The following is a 23,616-nucleotide window of genomic DNA, read 5'->3' on the forward strand; positions in this document are numbered from 1 at the left end:
TGATCCAACCAGAAACTACTCCTGAACCACCAAAACGAGCTGTCTGTTGGAATGGCACTTGTGTGTGTTGCACTAGCTATGCGTCTTTATTCATTTATTATCGCTTTCCATACAAGGGGTGATTTATATGACTTTATCTTGCCTCTCTATTTGGCTGCAGGAAGTATGCATTTCGGGGCAGATGCATGTGGCCCAATGGATGACACAATAAACTCGTGCCTCCGCAGATGCTGCCCGATCCACTGGGTTCCTCCAGCATCCCTGAGAAGCAGCGTCCACGGACGGAGAGAAAGGGTTTCGCCGCCCCTCCAGCGTCTGCTCGGGGTTCCAGCATCTGCAGTTTCTCTCGGGCGGTTTGTTTTCTTTGCATTCCTCTCTCTGGCTGGTTGGAGCTGAGTGACTCCGTCTCCCAGACAGCCGCCTGCTCCACCACTCACTGGGACCACGGCCCGAGCCAGCGCCGCCCCCCACCCCCTCCCCTTTCACACTCGCCATCCGACTTTCTCTGCCTTCCCAAAAAAAGTCATTCCATTCCCGTTTTATTCCTCCGGAAATCCTGCCTCTCCCCACCTCCCCACCACAGGCAGGTCCTTATTTCTCCCGCAGAGCCACGCCGGGAGGCTTCACTCTTCCCCTGATCCAGAGCACGGCTGGTCCCTTGTCCCGTCCCGGCCAAACCAACTCGGACGAAGCCCAAAGTGAGCGAGATCATGGATGCCCTCAAGAAGAAGATGCAAATGCTGAAACTGGACAAAGAAAATGCCATGGACAAGGCTGACCAGGCGGAATTCGAGAAGAAGGCGGCCGAAGACAGGTGTAAGCAGGTAGGTGTGCCGAGGAGACCCGCCCGTACCTGGCCGGGTGCTAACTCCACTCACTTCCCGCTTCCATTCTCAGGGTCTGCACCCTTCCCGCTCCAAAAATACCATTAGGACAGGATGAAGACCCTGGGACATATATGCATATCTCCTGTAGGATTGGAAAAAAAACCCCAGAGCCTCGTCATTGCATAGAACATAGAATAATGCAGTTCAGGCCCTTCGGCCCTCAGTGTGCTGACCTATATATTCCATTTTAAAAAAAACCAAAAGCGCTAAACCCTTCCTACCCTCCTAACACTCTCTTTCTTCCATCCATGTGTCTGTCTTAGAGTCTCTTAAATGCCCCCAGTGTTTCAGCCTCCACCACCGGCAAGGCATTCCAGGCACCCACAACTCTGTGTAAAAAAAAACCTACCCCTAAACTTCCCTCCCTTCACTTTGTACATATATCCTCTGGTGTTTGCTAGGGGGGAAAGGCACTGGTCGTCTACCCTATCTATGCCTTTGATAATCTTTTTTTGAATATTTTATTTAAATGTTTCTATACATGTATTTAACAATTAATTACTACAACAATAAAGTTCAAAAATGATACTCCATGTATTTATAATACCCCCCTCTTCCCTAACCCCCTCCCCATTACCTCCACCCCGATGAAGGTTATTTAAAAGTACAATAATATAGTGGTATAAACTAAATAAAGAAAGACATTAACCAATCTTCTATATAGTCAATTTTTAGAGGATCTCTACAGGGCTCAAGGGAAAGGAAGAAGACTATTACATATTTATGCCTAATATTTGCATATACATGTGCCATATTTGCAAAAATGCCTCGTAATCTTGTAGACCTCTATCATTTCCTCTTATTCTTCTTTGCTCCAAAGAGAAAATTTCCAGCTCTGCTAACCTTGCCTTATAAGACTTGTTTTCTGATCCAGGTAACATCCTGTTAAATCTCCTCTGCACCCTCTTCATGGCTTCCACATCCTTCCTATAATAAGGTGTCCACGACTGAATACAATACTCTGTTCTCAACAGAGATATGTAGAGCTGCAACATGACCTCTCTAGTCCTGAACTCAATCTTCTCATTAATGAAGCTCAGCATTCCATACGCCTTCTTAACTACCCTGTCAGCCTGTGCAGTGATCTTGAGGGATGTATGGATTTACATCATAAGATCCCTCTGTTCATAAACACTCTTAAGTAACCAACCATTAGCCCTGTAGTCATCCTTCTGGTTGGTTCCCTGAGGAGTTTCTCCCCGTGGTCTGTGTTTCCCTCCGTTCCCATCCTGTCTGTGTGGACCCCGCTACCTGACGAGTTCACCCGGGGGTCTCCAGTTCCCTCTGTTCCCACCTTAATCATGTGGAACCCCCATTCCCTGATGAGTTACCCCCCCTCACTGTGATCTCCGCTTCCCTCTGTCCTCGCCCAGTCTGGAGCCCCCCCACCATCTCCCCAGTTCCCTGATATTCCTCCCCCCCCCCCGGATCTCTGGTTCCCTCTGTCCCCACCCTGACTGTGTGGTGCCTGCCCGTTCCCTCTGCCCTGATCCTCTCTGCATGGAGTTTCCGTGTTCTCTTGTGAATTTTTCCACCCTGGGGGCCTCCGGTTCCCTCCATCCCCACCCTGTCTGTGTGTCCCCCTTCCCCATTCCCTGACAAGTTTACCTGGAGGTCTCTGGTTCCCTTCATCCCCAACCTGTCTGTGTTGAGTTCCCCCCCCCCCCCACCCATTCCCTGATGTTTCCCCCTTGGGGATCTCCAGTTCCCTCTGTCCCCACCCTGCCTGTGTGGCACCTCCCCATTCCCTCCGCCCCGATCCTCTCTTCATGGCGTTTCCCCATTCCTTCGTGAATTTCTCCATTTTGGGGGCCTCTGGTTCCCTCCCACCTCCCGCACTGTGAGGGGTAGGGAAAGGGGTGAATCTGGAGAAGTGGGTGCTCAATAGTCAGGTTAGATTCAATGCACTATTAACTAGTATTATTATTACAAATTAACTGTTTATTATCTCAATCTCTTAAGTGCTTGTTGCTGCTGAAGGATTATTTTTGGATCTTTGAATGAAAGTTAGAGGAGAGGAGCTTGTGACAGGTTGTTACAGGGATCGACAGGGTCCACAGGAGGTTGAAAGCTTAAAGGCAGTTTCTTCCCTGCAGCCATCGGGGTCGGGTTGGGGGAGTGGGGGAGCGCTCCTGAATGAAACTCGTTGCAACAGGCTGTCTTTGTGCTGCTGTATGAATGTAAGAGGTAACCTGTTAATCTGTTTGCAGAAGACCCTTTTTTCACTGAACCAGGTATTTTGTGACAAATGAACAAATTTAAAACCAAAAAGACACAAATTGTAGTTCTGAAAATCAGAATTAAAAAATACCTAGATGTTGTAAGAAAACAACACAAACATCATTCATCAGATCTACTCATTGTAGATCTAGTGAATTATGTATCATATTTACTATTTGCATAAAAAATTAAATTATTTTCTAAGATCTAGCTAGTTTTAACAAGTTCTCCTCACATCACCTTACCTAAGAATGCAGGAATGTGATGGTGTATTTGTATTGCAAGTTACAACAACAACAACGTAAAAATCACTGATATTAGATGGGCAGAAACTTATCTTTCTGGAGAAGCAAAGTCTTTATTTCATGTTTGTGCCTTCTTCACCCTCCTTCAGACCCACTATTTTTATGTTGTTTTGTCTACTATAATTTTCCAACATAACACCACCATTGGAAACCATGAGTCAGAAAGCAGGATGGAGATCAAGAATCTGGTTATGTGGTGCCAGGACAACAATCTTGCTTTCAATTTCAATAAGATTCCACCTGCATTGAATTCGCCCATCGTTATTGAATAACGATCTACCGGGACCAATGCCTGAAGAGGGCGCGCGAAATCAGTGAACCGGTGTGGACTCGAAAGGCCAACATGGCCTGTTTCTGCTCCGTAAATGGTTATATGGTTATCTTCTCCATGCTTCCATTAGACATGTTGTGTTTTGCTACACTAATGATTTTTGATGGTAGATAATCCTTTAGTCCCAGATTTAACTGGGATATTTTGTTCCCAATTTCTCCCTTTTCCCTCGCTCCCTCTGTCCAGGATCTGGTGAATCTTGTCCAAGTACCGTTCCACTTGCAGCTTTCTTTAACTCTCACCTATATGCATCGGTTCAGTCAGACTATATTTCCTTTGCAACATATCTGGCATCAGGTATGATATTCAAGTCAAGTGTCTTCAAGAAAATAGAAGGCACAACGATGGAAATCCTAAACACATTTTTATGCTGTGATTAGTATTTAACTACAAAATTGTAACAAAAGGCAGTGGGAATTTGTACCCTGTTATTTTCTGATTAATTGTCCTAATTCTCTTGTTAATTGATATGTCCTTTGATTTTTTTTTAGCTAGAGGAAGAGGTCGTCAATTTGCAGAGAAAGCAAAAAGCCACAGAAGACGAAGTTGACAAATACTCTGAGTCCTTGCGAGATGCTCAAGGAAAGCTAGAACTTGCAGAGAAGAAAGCCTCGGATGTGAGTCACTTTGATACTACAATGTCTGTTGAATTAAGCTTTTGTCCCAGAAACCTGCCACCTCCTACAATGTTATTACCAAAGGTAATTCAGCTCAGTTTCTAGAGGCACGGAACTTCATCTTGTGAGGTGATATCGCTTACTCAGTGAAAAAAAAATCACACAACACTGCCAAATGCTGGAAATGCCATTTAATACTTTATCACTGGGGCCACCATTTTGTTCATATGAGCTTTAATCATACTTTTTGAGCACCTCCACCTGTGTTATGTTGAATCTTAAACTTACTCCATTAAAGACAAATTAATTCGGAATGCAAGCAACCACATATTATAAAACTACTTCCCTTAGAAACTACACCTGTACAGACCACAAAAAAAACATAAATTGTTTTGTTATCTTCTTTCTTCCCTCATACAAATGGGAGCATTATTAATAGAAAATAAAAACAAGATTATTTCCAACTTCTGAGTTGTTACAGTGAATTGCAGTATGAAATGGTTGGCAGACCTTTGCCTGCCATGAGTTTAATTAATCCTCAGCCACTAGAGGGCACTGGTAGCAAAATCAAGACTGAACATTTTAATTCATAGAAGAGAAAGAAGATGGCTCTTCTGGCTCATGAAACCCGTGCTGTCCTATTAACATCAACCCCATATGTTTTGGAGGGTGCGAGGAAACCGGAGCACCTGGAGGATCCCCACTAAGGTCACAGGGAGAACAAACAAACTCCTTACAGACAGCACCGGGTCCAAACCCAGGTTATTCGCACTTTAATCTTCTTTGGCTTGGCTTCGCGGACGAAGATTTATGGAGGGGGTAAAAAGTCCACGTCAGCTGCAGGCTCGTTTGTGGCTGACCAGTCCGATGCGGGACAGGCAGACACGATTGCAGCGGTTGCAAGGGAAAATTGGTTGGTTGGGGTTGGGTGTTGGGTTTTTCCTCCTTTGCCTTTTGTCAGTGAGGTGGGCTCTGCGGTCTTCTTCAAAGGAGGCTGCTGCCCGCCAAACTGTGAGGCGCCAAGATGCACGGTTTGAGGCGTTATCAGCCCACTGGCGGTGGTCAATGTGGCAGGCACCAAGAGATTTCTTTAGGCAGTCCTTGTACCTTTTCTTTGGTGCACCTCTGTCACGGTGGCCAGTGGAGAGCTCGCCATATAATACGATCTTGGGAAGGCGATGGTCCTCCATTCTGGAGACGTGACCCATCCAGCGCAGCTGGATCTTGAGCAGCGTGGACTCGATGCTGTCGACCTCTGCCATCTCGAGTACCTCGACGTTAGGGGTGTGAGCGCTCCAATGGATGTTGAGGATGGAGCGGAGACAACGCTGGTGGAAGTGTTCTAGGAGCCGTAGGTGGTGCCGGTAGAGGACCCATGATTCGGAGCCGAACAGGAGTGTGGGTATGACAACGGCTCTGTATACGCTTATCTTTGTGAGGTTTTTCAGTTGGTTGTTTTTCCAGACTCTTTTGTGTAGTCTTCCAAAGGCGCTATTTGCCTTGGCGAGTCTGTTGTCTATCTCATTGTCGATCCTTGCATCTGATGAAATGGTGCAGCCGAGATAGGTAAACTGGTTGACCGTTTTGAGTTTTGTGTGCCCGATGGAGATGTGGGGGGGCTGGTAGTCATGGTGGGGAGCTGGCTGATGGAGGACCTCAGTTTTCTTCAGGCTGACTTCCAGGCCAAACATTTTGGCAGTTTCCGCAAAGCAGCTCTCTCTTCAGCGCTTGACGTCGCACTTTAATAGTGTCGTGCCATTGTAGACATGTTATAGAGCCATAGAGGTAAACCATCAGAGGTAGCCCAACAGTCAATGCTGACGTTTTGCATACGTGATTCAGTCCACTTGCCTACATTTGGTGCATATCCTTCTAAACCACTGCTCTCCATATACCTGTCCAAAAGTCCTTTAAATATTGTAATTATACCCATCCCTACCTCTGGCAGCTCGTTCCTTATATCCACCACCCTTTGCATGGAAAAGTCGTCCCTCAGGTCCCCTTTAAATCTTTCACCTCTCACCTTACCTATACATCTATAACATTACCCTCAGCATCCTATAATCCAAGGTCGAAAGACCCAGCCTATCCAATCCATTATTCTAGCTCAAGCTTTCTATTCAGCTCCACCTGACCCATAGTTCAAAGCAGAGTCCACATACAAGTCAGCTAATTCTGGTGCATCTGTAGCTTGTACATGATCTCATCTCAATTTTTTCAGTGTGGAATTGTGAAGGGAAAATTAAAAGCATTGCATCTCAGTATTGAAATTTCCAGGTTTTATTTTTAATTTTTAAACAAATTTTGACACACAGCATTGTAACAGACCATATCAGCCCACAAGCCTATACCACTCAATTAGCCTTCAACCCCCGGGTCATTTCGAATGGTGGGAGGAAACCAGAGCCCCCAAGGAAAACCCATGGAGACACAGGGAGAACCTACAGACAGCGTGGGATTCAAACCCCTGCCCCGATCGCTGGCACTGTAACAGCATTGAGCTAACTGCTGCACCAATCGTGCTGCTCCATCTAATCTAGAGATCTCTAAGAGAACTAGGCAGCATGGGGTAAGGAAAATCCTTCAAGAATCAAGTTAAATGAATTCAGGATCATATATGCAAAGCCTTGACTTTAGTCTTCAGTATTGTATAAAGACACTAATTTGAACTTTCTATACTCTTCGACTCGATGTGGACTGACAGGATAAAAGGTTCATTCTTAATTAAGAGAACGAGGCAGCTGGTGGCTGGTTATGCATTTCGTCTTTTCTGTCCATTTCACAAGTAACAACAAAGTACTGAATATGGCCCTCATTCAATATTCTTTTTGTGACGTGCCATTGTCGAGCACAGTATCATGAATCTGTAGATGAAGACAGTTCCATTACTTGTAATATTAGCCACATTTGGTTGAAAGCTATTAATTAAAACTGGAAATGAAAACGCAAACTCCTGGAAGTTGACGACTGATGAACAAATTAATGTATTTTTTATTCCCTTCTAAAAAGGGGCAGTAGTTTTCATTGAAAATGGACATTCTCGAAATCGGTACCTTGACAATGTGGGCTCCACACTATCACAGACATATGTTAGTGTCTTGTCGCCCCTCCCTGTTCTGCAACTTAAAACACACTTCTTGCTTTTCTAGTTCTGATAAAGGTTCCTTCCTTGACCCAAACATGATTCTCTGCCCAATAATGCTGTCTGACGTGCTGAGTGTTTCAAGCATTGTCTATTTTTGTTTAGCATTTCCACTGTTTTGATTTTTACATCATTTCTTATAAGTTTGCCTGCTTTGGTTAACATACTTCTTTAGAGACAAGACAGTACAAGCCAGAGGTGCTTCAACCCCTTTGTTGTGCTGAGTCAGAGTGGTATCTGGGCCATTGCAGCTGATCTTGTTTCACCCATGTTTCCACCTCCTAATCGTTTTTTCAAAGACTCCTGTCAGTAGAAGGGTGTGTTGGGGTTCTGCAACAGGATACAATTTGATTGAATTGCACTCTACCCCAAAAAAGGTTAAAGCAGAGTCAGTGTGTTCAGGAGAAAAGGGTGCAAAGTGGTAAAGACAGATGTGTGTAAAATCCTTGTGCATTATTCCATGTTTTTAAAGATTATTTTCTTGTGTGGTGGTTAAATGGCTATTTGTGGCAAGTTTGTTAGGACCTCTATCAACGGGATACATAGCTGGACTGCCAATGTTCAGTCACAGACGCAGGAAAAGTGATAACCTGCTGAAAGCTTCAAGCACTATATATTAAGTGGGCACGTTGTATTTCACTGCTGCTCCTACACCTAATTACTCCCTTCAACACTGGCTGAACACCAGGAGATCTGGAAAATGATGTAAGGATGACATTGAAGAGCAGCTGGTGCAGGAACTTAAGAGTGACCACTTCTGAGGGATCACATTGATTATGTATTATATCCATGCCATAGAAGTCATAATCTTTATGATTAGAGTGTGTGCCAGTTACCCTACTGCTGTCTCTTCTCTCCCATTGCATTGTACACTGACAGTATGAATAATATGCAGCTCATTCAGTCCCTAGGAGTCTCCTTTCAAGCCTCAAGCTAAACATATCCCTGTAACTTTCAATGTTGCTGTTAAAAATATTATGTCTGCACTTAAACTCTTTCCAAATATTGCCTTTTTTTTTGTTGTGAGAGAGATAAGAAAAAGAACTTGTGCGTGTGGTAGCTTGCTCTTTGTAAATGTTAGGGGGTCCCACGTTCAAAAGACCTACGGGTTAGTGGGTTAATTGGCCCTGGGGGCTTGCCATGCTGTATCTTGCCACTCTTTCATATTTCCTAATCATCTTAAAGAGATCTTGAGCTTCCAAATTTAAGTCCATGAAACCCATAGTCATAATTTATTCTTGCAGATCGGATATTAAAGAAACATCCAGACCCAAAATGTTGACTGACCATTTCTGTCCATGGATGCTACCTGATCTACTTAGTCCCTCTGTCTTCTCACTGTTCGTTCATAAGTGTCAGAAAGTTTTACAACATGTAAACTGGCTTTTCAGCCCCATTGCCCATTCGTTTGCATTCAGCCCATAAATTTCCTATCCATTACCTGTCTAAATGTCTTTTGAATGTAACAATTGTCCACGTCTCTACCACTTCTTCTGGCAGCTCATCCCATATACCCATGTAGAGGGTTGCCCTCACGTTCCTTTTATATTTTTTCCCCTTTTACATGTGCCCTCCAGTTTTGGATTCCCCTATTTTTAGAAAAAGGCTAAGACAAAACAGCTTACAATTTCCATCATGATTTTATAACCCTCTATAAAGACTCCCTGATCTCCTTGTGCTTCAGGGGGAAAAGTCGCAGCTTGCCCAACCTCTCTTCATAATTCAAGGCTACTACTCCTGGAAACATTCTCTTAAAACTTTTATGCACCCTTTCCAACTTAATAATATTTTAATAAATCCCAATTACACATTTTACAATGAGAATAGATCCTTCCTTAAATACAAACCAGAAAAGCCAAAACAGAAATCGAAAAGAGGCAGTAGCAGCAACAAAATGCTGAGAGACACATTGGAAAGACAGAGAGAAAGCGATTATGCTCCAATTTGCCATGTGCAAGATTATGAGAGGTTCATGGTCCATTTAAATTAATTTCCACTGAATTGACCTTGTGCTCTATTTTCCTAATTTACTTTGATGCCATAGCTTGAGTTCCCATTAGTTGTACCATTTTATAAATGTCCATCCTCATGAAGAAATTTTACTAGTCAAGGAATAGAGGTCATTACACAATAAATGTGGAATATAGCCAGTTTAAAAGAAGAACTTTTTAATCTGAAACACATGTCCAGGTTAGTTCTATCATGTCTGCATTGCTCTGATCTCATTCATTTTTTTATGACAGTGTAATCCTAATTTTAATTAGCACATTGTGTACAATAGTTATGACTCGTTGAGACACAAAATTGTGGATAGGATCATGAATTAGATCATTAACTTCGTCTAGATGATCTAATCACCCAGGAACAACAACGGGAACAGGAAGCAGGACAGGAAATACTATCCTGATGTAACAATCTGCCATTTTAATCAGATTTTCAGAATATTTTTCTCATCTGTCTGGAAGATCTAACTTGCTGCCTTTAATGCAAAGTACTGTCTAGAATTATCCACTATTTCAATAGTTCATTTAGTTTCAAATGAGGGTCACCTAGAACACACATGATAAATGCAGACATTTTTAATATCATGTGCACTGTTTTTAGTTATGGACTGCTTAATTTCTTCTTCCTTGCAACAGTCTATGTAGTGCAGGAACCCGAGGGGGTGAATCTGGGAGGCATGGAAATGTTTCTAATCTTGTTTACACCAAATTGGATGTTGTGTCTCATCTCTACTCTTTAAGCAATGTTTGAGAACACAAACTGCTTATGGAACAGAAGGAAATCACTCTTTCTGTATGATCAATTTGCTTGCACAGGAGAATGAGATTATAGTTGAGCATTTTTAATGCTTTAATTATTATTTTTTGCCTATGTTGGCCAATTACACCCAATTGACCTACAACCCCTGGTACATTTTGATTGGTGGGAGGAAACTGGAGCACGCAGAGGAAACAAACCCACTCAGACACAGGGAGAATGTGCAATCCTTAAAGTGCCAGATTTGCACCCCAGTCCCGATCACTGGCTCTGGAACAGCATTACGCTAACCGTGCCGCCAAATTTCTGGCTTCTGTTCCTGCTCTGCTCTCCGATTGCCTCTGATTTACCATAATGAGCATTCTGTGCATAACTGGACCTCTAAACTTGTGGTGGTGTGGGGCAGGCCCCAAGGAAATCCTTAACATGTTGAGAATTAGAGCAAGTACAATCTCATGCTGATATTACATCAACATTTTGTAGAGCTGAGGTGCTTTTATTTCCCAAGGTCCTGATTTCCGGGGTGGGTGGTATAGTCCTCTGGGGTGACTCGATGGACGACTGTTCTAGTGACTGCTGCTGCGCTTCTTGTGTGACATCTGTGTTTCCTCCGCGTTGTTCACACATCCAGCTGGCACGAGATCCCTGGTGGCCACCACATCTTCTCTTCCATCTGGGAATGTGATGAAGGCATACTGAGGGTTTGCGTGCCTCAACTCCACTTGATCCACCAGTGGGTCCGCTTTGTGGGGTCTGCAGTGCTTCCGGAGGAGAACAGGTCCTGGTCTCATCATCCGTTTAGGCAGCCCTGGGCTCGTCGTGGCTTTCCTTGTGAAAGAAAAGATACGGTTATGTGGGGTCATGTTAGTGGCAGTACACAACAAAGGACGTATAGAGGGTAGGGCTTCTGGCAACACTTCTTGCTATCTAGTAACAGGCAGGTCTTTTGCTTTTAAAGTCAAGAGGACTGTTTTCCAAATAGTGGCATTTTCCCTTTCGACTTGTCCATTCCCCCTGGGATTGTAACTTGTAGTGTGGCTGGTAGCAATCCCTCTCTCGTGCAGGTAGTGCTGTAATTCTGTGCTCATGACTGTAGTACCCCTGTCTGTGTCTATGTAGTTTGGGTACCCAAATATGCTGAAGATGGGTTGGAGACATTTTATAACAGTGGCTACTGATACATCAGAACATGGGATTGTGAAGGGGAAGTGGGAATATTCATCTATTACATTTAGGAAATAGACATTTCTATTATTGGATGGGAGCGGGCCTTTAAAATCGAGGTTGAGGCGCTCAAAAGATTTGGTAGCTTTTATCAGGGTGTCTTTGTCTGGCCGGTAAAATTGCGGTTTGCATTCCACACAGATGGGGCAGCTCTTGTTCACTGACCTCACTTCCTCTACTGAAAATGGGAGGTTTTGGGTTTTAATGAAGTGAAACAGTCTAGTGACCCCCGGGTAGCCTAGCTCATTGTGCAAGCTCTGCAACTGGGACGTGTGGTTAAGGATGGAACAAGTGCCTCTGGACAGCGCGTCTGGGGCTCATCGAGTCTCCCAGGGCAGTATAGAATGTCTTAGTTAAATGGAGACAATTCTATCCACCAGTGCAGGATTTTGTCCTTCTTAATTCTCTCCCTGTTCTGGTTATCGAACATAAAAGCCACGGTCCGTTGGTCCGTGACAAGAGTGAAGTGTTTGCACACCAGATAATGTCGCCAGTGCCTTACTGCTTCCACAATGGCTAGGGCCTCCTTCTCTACTGCTGAGTGTCTTACCTCTGACCCCTGTAGGGTTCGCGAGAAAAAGGCCACCAGTCATCCGTCTTGGTTTAGGGTGGCTGCCAGAGCTACATCGGAAGCATCCGTTTCTACTTGAAATGGGATCGACTCATCCATGGACCGCATGGTAGCTTTAGCGATATAGTCCCTAATGTCCCTGAATGCTCTGGTGGCTGCTGGGCACAGTGGGAAAACTGAGGCTTTTATAAGTGGGCGGGCCCTGTCAGCGTAGTTGGGGACCCATTGGGTGTAGTAACCGAACAGTCCCAAACACCGTTTTAGTGCTTTCAGCATGTGTGGCACTGGGAGGTCAAGGAGAGGTCTACGGCTGTGTCTGGGCTGATTTCCCCGTTCTGCACTATGTAGCCCAGGATTGGCAACTTCCTGGCGCTAAAGATGCATTTGTCCCTGTTGTATGTTACGTACCTTTCCTCGGCTGCCTGGAAGAAGCGATTTAAATTCGTGTCATGAGCCTTCTGAGTGTGGCCACCGATTGTCACATTGTCTAACTAGGGGAACACCGCTTTCAGTTGGAACTCATCTACTATTCGGTCCATTTTTTTCTGAAACAGGGACACTCCATTGGTGACAGCGAAGGGGAGTCGCAGAAATTGATACAGCCTGCCGTCTGCCTCAAATGCTGTGTAAATGCAATTGCTGTTTCTAATGGGCAGTTGGTGGTATGCTGCCTTCAGGTCTATGGTGGAGAACACCTTATACTGCGCAATGTTGTTGACCATGTCTGCTATGCGTGGCAAGGGGTAGGCATCTAGTTGTGTAAATTTGTTGAAATGTCTATTTCCTGGCTGTAATCCACTACCATGCGCAGTTTTTCTCCTGACTTTACTACAACCAACTGGGCTCTCCAGGGGCTGGTGCTCTGCTCTATGATGTCCTCCTGCAGACCTCTGTCCTAATGAAGGCTGTCCCTTGGGCTGCACCTCCTGCTCTTTGTGGCTATTGGTGTGCATTCTGGGGTCAGGTGTGTGAACAGCGGGGTGGGGGGGGGTGGGTATGGTTCTATGTTCAGGAGTCTTCTTTCTTCATAAGGCATAGTGGTGGGGGGGGGGGGTGAGGCCCGTTGTGCACTATTGTAATGCTTTCTAACTGGCACTGAAAATCTAATCCAAATAGTACTGGGGCACAGAGGTGAGGGAGTACTAGTAATTTGAATCCTTCGTATTTTGTGCCTTGGATTTCTAGAGTAACTCTGCAAAGCTGTTTAACCTCAGCTGCAAGGCTGCTGGCTGCTAACAGGATCTGGTCCTCACTTGGGTGTGTGAGGTGGGCAAGGCGGTTGACTAACCCCTGGTCAATAAAACTTTCAGTGCTTCCACTATCTATTAAGCAATTTACCCTCACATCATTAATTTTGATGCACACAGTGGCATCAGATAAATTGTGTGGACTCACCTGATTCATGCTTGGGGAAGCAAGTCTGGCGTGTCCTTTGTGTCCTTCCATCCGATAGTACTCGGCGTCATATTCATCTCCTGAAGACTGTGTCCTCTGCTTTGTAGCATTTGTCCAAGATGGCCGGCTGCACATGGCATTCTTCTTCTTCTGTTTGTCTGTGGAGAAAGAAGAGCTTTCATTAGCATGAGAATGGGCCTTGGCTATGGCCTCGGGGCTTCTGCAGACTTTTGCATAATACCCACGTTTTCCACAGTTGGAACAGACATTTTCTCTGGCAGGGCAGAGGGCTCTGGGGTGTTTACTTTGTCCACAGAAAAAGCACTTGAGACCCTCAAGGTGTGCTGCTGCTACTGTGAATTTCTGTGAGGCAGCATACTTTTCTTTTCATGGGGCTGGAGAGTCCAGCAGTGTGACGTTTGCCCCAGCCCCAGGAAAGCACCAATTCTTTCCTGGTGCTTTCTAAAGCTTCTGCAATAGTCTCTACCTCATCTAGCCCCACCATTCCTTTCTCCAGCAATCAATGTCTCGTCTCAGTGGAACAATTCTGTCCCTAATAAGGTCCTCCGCATACTCCTGAGCTGATACTGTTTTAAAGTTGCAGCCTCTCGCCAGGTCTTTCAGAGAGAGTATATTGTCTATGGCAGACTCCCCTACTTGTTGTGACCTGGTGATGAGTCTGTACCAGGAGTGGGGTTCACTATGCCCCTTACTGTAATGCCTCTGTAAAATGCTCATTGCCTCTTGGTAGGACCTGGCATTCTGTATAAGGGAGTAAGGGTGGTCTCCCAGGTGGGCTAACAGCAGCATTAATAGCTCTTTATCCGATGTCTCAGCACCTTCCACGTAATTCAGAAAGCATCTCTGCCAGCGGCCGAAGTGTGTGTTGGCTCCAGGATCTTTGGGGTCAAACTTCAGCCTGTCTGGTCACAGCACATGGCTAAGTCGCAGTCTCTGGTCCCTTCAGTGTAGCAAGGGTGCACCCTGGGGTACTGGGAGCTGCTGGTAGAGCCTCTGTGGGGCTTGTGTCTGCTGGAGGAGTAACCTGGGTGCTTGGGGCTGTTGGCTGAGTCTCTGGCTTTGGGATATTTGCAGCAGGCTTAGGGGGGATCCCAGCAGTAGTGTCAGGTCTCCGTGGTACTGGAGAAACTGCTGCTGGGGGAGTGACGGTAGCGGAGTCTGCTTTCCCTGGCTCTGGAGTGGTCAGGAATTCTGCACATACGTGGCGATCAGGAGCACTACTTGTGGAGATCTTTTCACCCACGCTTGTAGTGGCCTCTTTCTGATCGGATCGGGGTTTAGGGTCGGCGGCGCCAGTACTGGCAAACCCATGGGCAGGCAGGGCTCTTGGCTATTTCTTACCTGCCCTATCGAATTTCTGTGGTCTTCCCCGCATTCCACCATGATTCCAGTACACCGGTCCCTCGCCGTCAGGAATGCGCATGGAGCAGAAGCAGCTTCCATCCTAGTAGCTATCGTATTAGTTTATTAAATTGTACTGACAATAACCACACCAGCAGTGCGAGTATAAGACAGCTTTAATAAACTAATATGTACACTATGAGGTCTTGTCTCTGCAAGTTGAACCTGGAAGACTAGACTGTAACTCTGGACTGCTTTATATACAAGGTCACCGGGATGACCCCTGGTGACCTAGTAGTGTAATTGCATATCACCACAAACATATTAAGGAGCTTCTCCCACCCTGGCTCACACCTCTTCTTCCTTCTCCCATCAGAAAGGAGATCCACGTAACACCATATTCAAAGACTGTTTCTTTCCTGCTGCTACCAGACTCCTAAATAAACCTCACTTGTAAAATTCCATTGCCCTTTCTTTGTTCTAACAGATTTCCCTGTGTAACTTTGTATGCTACACTGTGCTTTATTCCACTGTGCTTGCGTATGGATTGACTTGCTGGATAGCACATTAAAGAAATGTTTTCATTCTACTTCATTACATATGATAATGTATTTAAATGTGAAACCAAATACTGTTCCATGTAGTCGTAAATTTAATTAGAACTTCTGCTTCAATACAGGCCCTGAAATTCAGTTACCCACAATTCTTTGGGTGAAAAACCTTTTCTTCAACTGCCTCTAATTTTTCAACCAATGATCTTAAAAATATCCCCCTTCATCCTCCACTTTTTACTTTTCAGCCTTCCCTACCAGGTCTTTCCTAGTCACCCTTTCCCCAATTAAATTTTTCAACACTAGAACCCTGAAAGAAATTATTGCAAATTCCATCACTTCATTTGAGGCAGGTCTTCCACAGGGACAGTCTAAAAATGGCTTTGTGTACAATGATGGGGATGCCAATTCACAATAGGAAGAGTGGAAAAGAGGCATGGTGGTTATGTAACGAGTAATCCAAGGCCTGGATTAGTGATTCAAAGTGAAAAATTCAAATCCCACCATTGCACCTGGGAAATTTAGACTTGGCATATAATCAAGAAACACCAACTTGTTTTTTTTCCCCCTCCATAGACACCATCTGATCTGTAGAGTGATTCTATCACATTCTCTTTTTATTTCAGCATTTAGGTAAACCTGGAATGAAAAAACAAATGTTGATTGTGTCAACTATCTATACCTCGCAGTCATAAAGATCATTAATTAAGCCTCACACAAAGGTCTATTTCAGGAAAAGGATTTAGGAAAGCCGTGTTATGACAAAGAAGAGAAAACTAAGAAGTAAAGTGAAAGGCTAGGAGTTTTCAGTTGCCGAAGTATCATACTTGGTGATGCACTTAGTAATAGCAAATCCTATTCAACCTTTCCAAACAATATTTAGAAAAGGTTCACATAGAAGCCACAACTTGGAAAGCAGGGGATCAGAGGAGGAGGTTTGAGGAAAGAAGCCTAATACCCTCACCATTGTTACGGATGAAAGAGATAGGAGGGGACATATTTGAAGAGCTAAGGGTGGATTGTGTGTCCAGAGATGGAAAGGGTAGTAGTATTGGGGATGAATAGGTAGTTGAAAAAGAACAGCTAGAGGTAGTCATACAGTACAGCACAGAAACAGGCCCTTTGACCCCGTCCTGTCTACACCACCTCTTTTGCCCATATGCATAATCATGTTTGCGGGAAGTTATGGCAGTGCAGGTGTGGAGGAGAGAGAGGGGATATTAGGCACAGTTGCAATAGTTAAATTATTTAAGACCATCATTCATTTGGAGAGATGAAGGCAATCTGAGGAACTCCTTTGAAAGGTATGTTATGGGTTAACCACTGTATGATTAGTTTGCCCCAGTTTCTGTCATTCTTTGTTAGCCTAATGCAGAGATTAATGTTGAGGTCTAATATTACACTGGGAAGATGAATTTTGCCTTTTTAAGCAAAGCAGGGTGCAGATCTAACTTCATATTATGAAATACTAGGCAGTGTGCTTTGCTTGAGTAAACTGCAGCATGCTTTCCATACTTTTCCTTTTATGGTAAAATGATGTCAAGCAGTAACTAGGAGTGTTCCAAGTCCCAACCACGAAATGAAGTGAATCATCAGTTTACTTTTCAAGCAATCAAGCAATACTGCCTGTTAGAAATGAAATCAGTGTTAACAAATCCAGGCATGCCAACATTATAAGTTATCTCGCAAACATAGTGAGCAATAAAAAAAACTGACTTTGTCAGTTAAACAATTGCCTACAGTCTTTGGTTAATTAAAAACTGATGTTACCATAAACTATTTCCTCATTGAGAAGTTATTCAATTATCATTTGGTAAATAAAATATCACCAATCAAGGAAATCCAGCTTTATACCGCCTGCCTTCATTCCTTCCATGCAAGAATCTAAAATGTGGATTAAACAGGTTAGGAAACATACTGCACAATTTCTCATTTTTGCCACAAAATTCAGTACTAATGCACTTTACATACACACAATGGTTAATCAGAAGCAAGTAAGTCTCCAGTCTAGGTTGTGGAAGAGTTTACTACTGGCGGGGCAAGAAATAAGGGGAACCAGTCAGTGCAGTCAAACCTTTGAAGAATGAATTGGGTTAGCAAGGGGAGAATTGTAATTGGCTGCTCAGTGAGTGTGGGATTGGTAAGTAGGTTGGGTGGAAGGTTGGGATAGAAAGAAGGGGCACAGTCTCTTGGGGATGTGGTGGGCTGGAGGAGAGGGAAGAGCAGTGGAGACTGAAGGAAAGCTTTAGGTATATGAGATGGGGTTCCGGCATCAGATTGGAAGTCAGATCCTTTGCATCCTTTTAGCACCTTGGGTTTTCAGAAGGCAGTAAAGTGCCTCTCCCCCTTGTAAATTGCTTGTTTTGATGTTACTTGCAGAATGTGGTAAAATAGGGAATGCTAGGGTACCTTCCCAAAAATATTTAAGGAACTACAGAGTTTAGAACATAGCACAGGGAAGCACTGGTGCAAGGATTGAAGAGAGCTATTTCAATTCAAATACTTTATTCCTTAGAAATCAATTGTGAATTGGCAATTACATCCTATCTATGTCCATCTGGGTTCCAGCCTATATTATTCTACAAAATTGGCAGCAATAATGATTCTGTACAAAGTATAAACAAATATTTGGTAGCTTTCCCACCCTTCTCCATGTTGAGTAGCAGGATACGCCTGTAAATTGTATATAGGTCTCTTCGAGCCCACATTGACTCAGATTTATCAGCTATTTCAAAACAGGAAAAAAGCCATTAAGTTTCTTGAATTGTTTGTATGTACGAAGGGTATTCACATTAACATATGGAAACAGATGATTAATGTCAATTATATTTGGAAAGTTTTAATGCCAGATCTCAGTTAATTCAGAACTATATTCATAGAACATTCTGAGGGTGAAAGAAATAAGCACAGTTTATTAAAAAAGATTGATTCACTCTTTCAACTAAGATCAACATTCGTCCAAAAGTACGGTTCACTCTAACTCTTTACTTCATCTTTTTGAAACTTAGAAAAGAAAGTTTTCAGATTCCATATAAGGAATTATTGTGACTGGATGACCTTTTCCCAGGCTCCTTCCTGAACCAAGGGGCATCTGATCCTGACCCATGGGGAGTTGTCTCTTAGACTGGTGATTTTTCCAGTACATTTTTAATAGACTGTGACTGGAAATTCCTGCGAAAGAGATGGATTTCAGTGGTAGTAAATTTTGCATGTAAATTACAAGGGAATTGAGGGCTATGGGGATATTGCTGGAAAATGATGAGGCAGAAGGTCAACTCTGATCTTGATGAATGGCAGAGAAAACTTGCCCAAAGGGCTGGATTGCCTTCCTCTGATGCTATTTCTTTTGTTCATGGGTTCTTCAATACAACCACCACTGCACTGCAAGCATGTGACTGTGGATAAACTTATTTCCTATCGGATACGAATGGCAGGAAGTTGTACCAAATCTGTAGTTCAGCCTTCGCTTGCTACTTAATCTTAATAAAAGATATGAAGACTTTGGACAAGGTTACAGAGATTTAGTAGAGTGGTTCCATTTTGGTGGAGAGTCTAGAAAAGTAAATTGTTAGAAGTTATTAATTCATGAAGAATTTAAAGATAAATACTTTACAATCATTGAATGATCAATAACCAGAAAGGCAATAAAGATGATTAGCAAAAGAATCACAGACCTTACAAGAAGAATCTTTGCTATGCTCCAAGGAACAAGAGCTCATATTACATATGATGACAGGACCGTGAAACTACATGCAAGAGCAGGCTTAAATGTGGAAAGGAAATTTTAGAAATGCAGACAAAGAGTATGGAGTGAGACCACCGAGACAATAACTGTAGGACAAAAATTAGCTTGATTGAGCCACGGGAGATTGCAAATGCTGGGACCTGGAGCCAAAAACAAATTACTGGAGGAACTTCACAGGTTGAGCAGCATCAGTGGATGACAGGGTTGTTGATGATTTGGGTTGGAACCCTTTGACAAGACTGAAGGTGAATGAATGACAGGATGGTTGAAAGCATGATCTCTGAATCTAGGAGGAAAGCTATTATAGGTATACAAAAAAGCTCAATTTTCTCCCTTTGATGACGAACTGAGGGAAGGAAAGGCAAGAAGGAGATTAATAAAATGGTTTCATTCAAGTCGAACAGGGATTGCTATTGTTCAGGACTCTTGTAGCAGAAGTTCGGGCAAGTTCAGATGGAGTGGGGTATGGCAGGCAGCAGAAATCTGGTCAGTGGTGATCAAGGCAGCAGTGAGATTTCCACAATGGTAATGATGGAATAAGTCAGGTATGTCCCATTTGTAAAAGCAGAGTTGACAATCTACTGTAAAGGGAATGAAGTTTCGCTCAGTCATGTCGAGTACTGAGATTATGCACCACCAAGTAGGATTTAGCCTGATTGGATTGCCAGGGAGGAGATTAAATTGAAGTGCAATTGGAGTTCTTTTGGCTGGACCTGAAGACAAATTCCAGCTCTGCTTCTACCTTCTTGCTTGCCTAGTTAAATAGAATTGATCTCTTCTTCCATTCCTGTTGTTCCATATCAACCTCAGCCTCTCCCTTCCATCTGCTGGCTGCTTACAGAAGTATTTCCTGGACACTCCCTGCCATACTCAAAACCTTTTTCTGTCTGTTTTGTGTCGTGGCATGCTCCGACTCAGAAATGGAAATATATCTCCTGACATCTTGTGAAACAGTGTAAGGCAAGGAGCTCGATCACAGCATTATTATTACGAAGAATGAAAAGGCAGCAATAGCTATTAATTTAGTTATCACTATATTTTGTGTAGTTTTAATTTTTAATGGGAAAAATACTGCAAATGTTGAAGCAATAATCTAAAATATTAAATCTAGTAAGTCCTTGTATAAAAAATCTTAATCATTTCTTTCTACAGTGCTTGCTAGTCTTTCACTTATTGATGCTTTCCAGAAGTACATTGTGACGTACAACTCCATGCCCTTGTCACTCTCACTTCTTCAGGTTCTTTGAGTAGCAGTGAAAACATAATAAAAGTGTTTAGCCTGCAGAGGATAAAATGTCAAACAGCTACTGCTTTATCCAATGTAATTTGAACATCCCTTAAGAGGCTCTCTGGAGGATTTTGCACATACACTGTGTTTGAGAAGATGTAACACTGTGACCTCTAGCTCTGAACACCCATTTATCTATAGTCCCCCACTATTTAACATAGAACAGTACAGCATGTGAGCAAGCCCTTTGGCAAATGATGCCTGCTCTGAACATGATGCCAGAATAAACCAAATATTTTCTGCCAGCATGTCCCTCCATTCTCAGCATATTCATGTCTCCATGTCTGCTACTATCATTGCTGCTTCTAGCACTACTCCTGGCAGCCTGTTCCAAAAACCTACTCTCTAAAGACATGCCCTTATTATCTACTTTAAAATGTTCCTCCTCCCTAACTTAATTGCACGTCCTCTCATAGGTGATATTTTTACCTTGGGAAAAGATTCTGACTGTCTACACTATATATGGTTCTCATGATTTTAATATGCTAAAGGTTTTCCCTCAGCCTTCTATACTTCAGAAACAGCCCAGGTTTGTCCAAACTCTCCTAATCCAGCAAATCTTTCTGTATACTTTCCGAAGAGTCCACATCCTTCCTGTTAATGGGGGGTGACCGGAATTACACACAGAGCACCCAGTTTTTGCCAAACTACTGTATCATTACTTTTATATTCAATGCCCCACCCAACTAAGGCAAACATGCTATATTGTGAGGGCCACCAGCCTACAGTTTCATGGATTATCCCATTTTTCCCTTCTTGAGCAAAGAAACAAGATTGGATACTCTCCAGTCCTCTGGGACGTAGTCTGTTGCTAGTGACGATATTTCTGGGAGGTTTTCTGTATCCATGAAGACCAATGTAACATAGTAGCAGAAAAAGATCGGGATACTTAGCAAGTTATCTATGGGAAAAAAATAGTGAAATTCCTTGATGGAAAATGTGAACTCTTTTTTTTTTCTCTCGACAGATACTGCTTGACCAGCCAACTACCTTTATCTGCATTTTCTTGTTCCTCAATATAATTTTTCCTTTGTCAGGAACTTGCATTAACTATTGCTTAAATTTTCTTTTTATATTTTTGTCAAAGTCTTTACAGTCTGTATATTTTTGGTTAGCCTACCTCATTTTCTACTTTCCTTTCCTTATTAATATCTTGGTCATTCTTTGCTGAGTTCTTTAAGGTTTCCAATCCTCAAACTTATTGCTTTTTTTGGGAATATTATAGGCCGATTATCTAATGCGATCCTCTTGATAGTCATGGTTAAACTACTTTTCCTAATTCACATAATAATTTATAGAACCAAATTTAATAAATGTATGTGATCAAAAGGGCATATTACATAATTTCTCTAAGATGCTAACGTACAGTTTCTGCAGAAGCAGACATGTAATATCAAAAACAATTTGCTAATTCCCATTAGATGACCAAATAATCAGCTGTGAAATGAATATCTCAGCCACTAACCGTATCCATTCTGACCCAGTTAAACCTCTCGGGAATAGCTTTTGGTTGCACTGGCATGCCAGATATTATCAATACTATTGAATCCTATTAATAGCCAATAACTCTGCAGCTGAATCAATAGAAGCTCATTTCAAAAGGGAACCCAATTTATAACTCTGCCCATTTAATCAGTTTGGTGTTTCCAACTTTGCACTAATGATTAGTTGTTATTTCCATAAGGCAGTGTGCACAAATATTAAATCAGTGTTTATGGATTTATTGAAAATACACAACAATAAATTAATCTTTTATATCATTCCACACTTTCCTGGAGTTTCTGGACCACTGTGATCTGCTTAAAACTTTCTGTCTTGCCTTTTTGTCCTTTGTCTCTATTAACAAATGTGAAGAGCTTATTATCGCTAGTACTATTTACTTCACTCTCCTCTCTGAGCCTGCAACTAATTTCTGGTGTTGCGCTACCTGTGCGATTAAGTTACATTTCTCTTTAGTATAAATCCTTTGTCGCTTGTGACCTCTCCTTTGAGCACCTTGGAATGTTTTCCCACAAATGTTAAAGACGCTGTTGATGTGTAAGTTGGTGGTGGTGGTGTGTAAGTTGTTGGTGGTGGTGTGTAAGTTGGTGATGGTGGTGTGTAAGTTGGTGGTGATGGTGTGTAAGTTGGTGGTGATGGTGTGTAAGTTGGTGGTGATGGTGTGTAAGTTGGTGGTGGTGGTGTGTAAGTTGGTGGTGGTGGTGTGTAAGTTGATGGTGGTGGTGATGTGTAAGTTGGTGGTGGTGTGTAAGTTGATGGTGGTGGTGTGTAAGTTGATGGTGGTGGTGTGTAAGTTGATGGTGGTGGTGTGTAAGTTGGTGGTGGAGGTGATGTGTAAGTTGGTGGTGGTGGTGACGTGTAAGTTGGTGGTGGTGGTGACGTGAAAGTTGGTGGTGGAGGCGACGTGAAAGTTGGTGGTGGAGGCGACGTGTAAGTTGGTGGTGGAGGCGACGTGTAAGTTGGTGGTGGAGGCGACGTGTAAGTTGGTGGTGGAGGCGACGTGTAAGTTGGTGGTGGAGGCGACGTGTAAGTTGGTGGTGGAGGCGACGTGTAAGTTGGTGGTGGAGGCGACGTGTAAGTTGGTGGTGGAGGCGACGTGTAAGTTGGTGGTGGAGGCGACGTGTAAGTTGGTGGTGGAGGCGACGTGTAAGTTGGTGGTGGAGGCGACGTGTAAGTTGGTGGTGGAGGCGACGTGTAAGTTGGTGGTGGAGGCGACGTGTAAGTTGGTGGTGGAGGCGACGTGTAAGTTGGTGGTGGAGGCGACGTGTAAGTTGGTGGTGGAGGCGACGTGTAAGTTGGTGGTGGAGGCGACGTGTAAGTTGGTGGTGGAGGCGACGTGTAAGTTGGTGGTGGAGGCGACGTGTAAGTTGGTGGTGGAGGCGACGTGTAAGTTGGTGGTGGAGGCGACGTGTAAGTTGGTGGTGGAGGCGACGTGTAAGTTGGTGGTGGTGGTGGTGATGTGTAAGTTGGTGGTGGTGGTGGTGGTATTGCTCTGAGTGCTTGGGGGTAAAATATTCTTTTCCAACTTAAAGATAACCAAATTATCATCAAAATTGAAGAAAATTATGTGAATTATTTTTGGAAGCCATTTCTATTGTTGTCAAGCCCCGTTCGAGATTTCATTTATGATTAGAATATTGATATAATATCAAATGCACAAAGTTTTTGAGATATCGGTCTGAGAAGGATTACAGCAATTACAGTGTTAAATGATGAAA

At 43.4% G+C, this 23,616-nt stretch overlaps 1 protein-coding gene across 2 annotated transcripts in view; it reads left to right on the forward strand.

Moving 5' to 3' along the window:
- The first annotated feature begins 530 nt into the window (after positions 1 to 530).
- Positions 531 to 23,616, forward strand: part of LOC138757213 (tropomyosin alpha-4 chain-like) — a 110,066-nt gene continuing 86,980 nt past the window's right edge. For both annotated transcript variants that reach the window (XM_069924189.1, XM_069924190.1), the window contains exons 1-2: positions 531 to 824; positions 4,235 to 4,360. In XM_069924189.1, the coding sequence (XP_069780290.1) occupies positions 711 to 824; positions 4,235 to 4,360 (240 nt within the window). In that variant the 5' untranslated portion in view covers positions 531 to 710. The remainder of the gene's footprint in view (positions 825 to 4,234; positions 4,361 to 23,616) is intronic.

The sequence above is a fragment of the Narcine bancroftii genome, chromosome 3, assembly GCF_036971445.1.
Source record: "Narcine bancroftii isolate sNarBan1 chromosome 3, sNarBan1.hap1, whole genome shotgun sequence".
Lineage (NCBI taxonomy): Eukaryota > Metazoa > Chordata > Chondrichthyes > Torpediniformes > Narcinidae > Narcine > Narcine bancroftii.